The sequence below is a fragment of the Melanaphis sacchari genome, unplaced genomic scaffold (genome assembly GCF_002803265.2).
Source record: "Melanaphis sacchari strain LSU unplaced genomic scaffold, SCAv2.0 Contig120_pilon_pilon, whole genome shotgun sequence".
Classification (NCBI taxonomy): Eukaryota; Metazoa; Arthropoda; class Insecta; order Hemiptera; family Aphididae; genus Melanaphis; species Melanaphis sacchari.
In genome coordinates, this window is record NW_020270473.1 from 766514 (window position 1) to 768956 (window position 2443).

The following is a 2443-nucleotide window of genomic DNA, read 5'->3' on the forward strand; positions in this document are numbered from 1 at the left end:
TAGTGATCGTTTTAGCTCTTTTCATGTTATAACTTACATATTCATCATATTTACTATTAATATTTTGAGGAACAATTTTAAATCTTTCAATTAAATAATTGATTGTAGTATATAAATAAATATCACTACTTGGAACGTTTTTACTGTACTTATTAAAAAGCCCAAAAATATGTGTATTTACACATAATATCAGTTTTTAAACGATCAAGAACTTTATTTAATTTATTGCTTGGTGTCGACTTGATTGCAAATGTAATGAAATAAATTTTTAAATACTGGTCATTGTATAATAAAATTTACTTAGTGTGTAAATAATCTAAAGATTTTAAATTTTCTAAGTAAAAAAATAAATAAAGTACCGACCATCATAGGGGTTGATTTTTTTCAATGGGCTTAAACAGTAATTAATTTGCTTTTAGGTTTATCTAGTACAGGTTATTTCTACATCTACACATTATTTTTTTTTTCATCGATGTGTATGTTTTTTTTTCAAATTATCTTTTGATGGTTTCATTTTGTTCTAATACATTTATATTAAGTGTAATCAACAAGATGAATTTATATCGTGATCGACAGCCATCATACTTTAATATTATAGTTGTGGTTCATGATGATGCTGTAAATTCCAGGTTAAGGAGTCTTGAGATTTATTTAGGAACCTTTAAATTTACACTATACTTTTATAACCACGTGGTTATTACTTATTAAATATTGTTTGTAAAAAAAAAAAAAAAATAAAAAACAAAAATATAAAATATCTTTAAGCCTTAATATGAATAAAAATATTTATTTAAAAAAAAATAGATTTTGAAAATAAAATATTTGAAACTTCTTAATGTCTTCCTTAAAATTTAATATCTTTTATTATTAGTGAAATATATACGATACGATACAAAAATTAGCTTTAACAAAAGCTAGAATGATTTAAATATTACATTATATTTTATATTTAATGTTTTATGAATATAAAAATAAAATTATAAATATTTTTTTAATTTCATATTGGGCCTCAAAAATAATAATTCTGGTCTGATTCTATGAATAATTAATATAATATCTAACGTTATATTTACGATTTATAATCACATATAATTATTTCGTAACTAAATGATTAATTTAAAATTATAAGTATTATAACTATAAAAAATTGAATTTAAAATTTCAATTTCTCTTTTTTTTTATTTATTACAATTACAAAGAATATAAGGGTTTCAAATCTAATTTTGTGTCAATTAAATATATTATGTATATTAGATCTAAAAAGTATAAGCTAGTTTATACTTTATATTAGGTCCTATGATATAATATTAAAATGTATATATTAAAAATTAACAAAATGGTATTATTATTAACGTTATATATATTTTTTTTCATCGTAAAAAAGGTTACCAGTCAAACAGTTGAAACAGTCAAAGTAATAAAAAAACTATTAAATAGAATTTTGCGAAATGACCAAGAAGCCATACAAGAAGTAATATAATCAATAAAAATTTATAAATAATGTAAACAAAAATCACTTAGTTGCGTATTTTACAGTTGATAAAAAAACGATGTATTTTGGGCCGAATAAAATTGGATAGTTCTTGTCATTTAGCTGTATTAAAGCTGGAATTGAAGTCATTGGGAAACCGTGAAAAAATTAAAATACCTACTTATACATACAATAATTATTCTTCTTGGTATTTGAAAAAACTTAATGTTCAACGTTTATTTCGTATATGGAGCAATATGATCATCAAGACTGTCAATATGCCTATAAACAAAACCAACAACTAAATTTTAAATACTGTTGTTTTACCTATTTATTTTAGTTGTTTCAATAGTTTTGTATAGTACTTAAAAATATTAAGTATAATTTATATAAATAACATTATAAAATTTGAGAATTATATTCGATTATTTATGGCAGAACGAATAAAGTTTCTTTGATAAGAAAGTATAAAAATTTTTTTACTTTTAACCGCGCAAAGCACTAACTAGATCTGATTTTATGCTAGAAACAACACTTAAAATTGAAAATCGAAATAGGTATATAATTACTGCCCTAACAGATAGTTATAGACAAAAAAAATTTCATTGTTATAAAATCAATACATTTATTGTTCCGCTCGTAATCTAAAAAAGTTAAGAGTACTTTAATAAATATTTTTTATGAGCGTCTGTAGTTTATTTAATGGAACTTGCTAAGTTTATGTATATTATTTATCTAATGGCATAAACTTTTGCCTATTTATACTATGAATCTACTAAGGTTATAATTCTTCGGTAATGACAATAGCGAAATCGGCTCTATAAATTAATTAGAAGAATACATTTTATAAATTTATACTATTATAATAATTAGGTATTAATGATATAATACATGTAATGTACCTAACTGGAACTAAAAAAAAAATAATAATCATAAATTAATATATAGTAATACAAATAGTAAAATAAATTA

General features: G+C 21.4%; 1 protein-coding gene across 1 annotated transcript in view; it reads left to right on the top strand.

Moving 5' to 3' along the window:
* The window catches only part of LOC112590852, a 5609-nt gene extending 3833 nt beyond the window's left edge, over nucleotides 1-1776 (top strand). Inside the window, exon 4 of the mRNA XM_025334432.1 lies at nucleotides 1537-1776. Within this exon, the coding sequence (XP_025190217.1) occupies nucleotides 1537-1776 (240 nt within the window). The remainder of the gene's footprint in view (nucleotides 1-1536) is intronic.
* The last annotated feature ends 667 nt before the right edge of the window (nucleotides 1777-2443 follow it).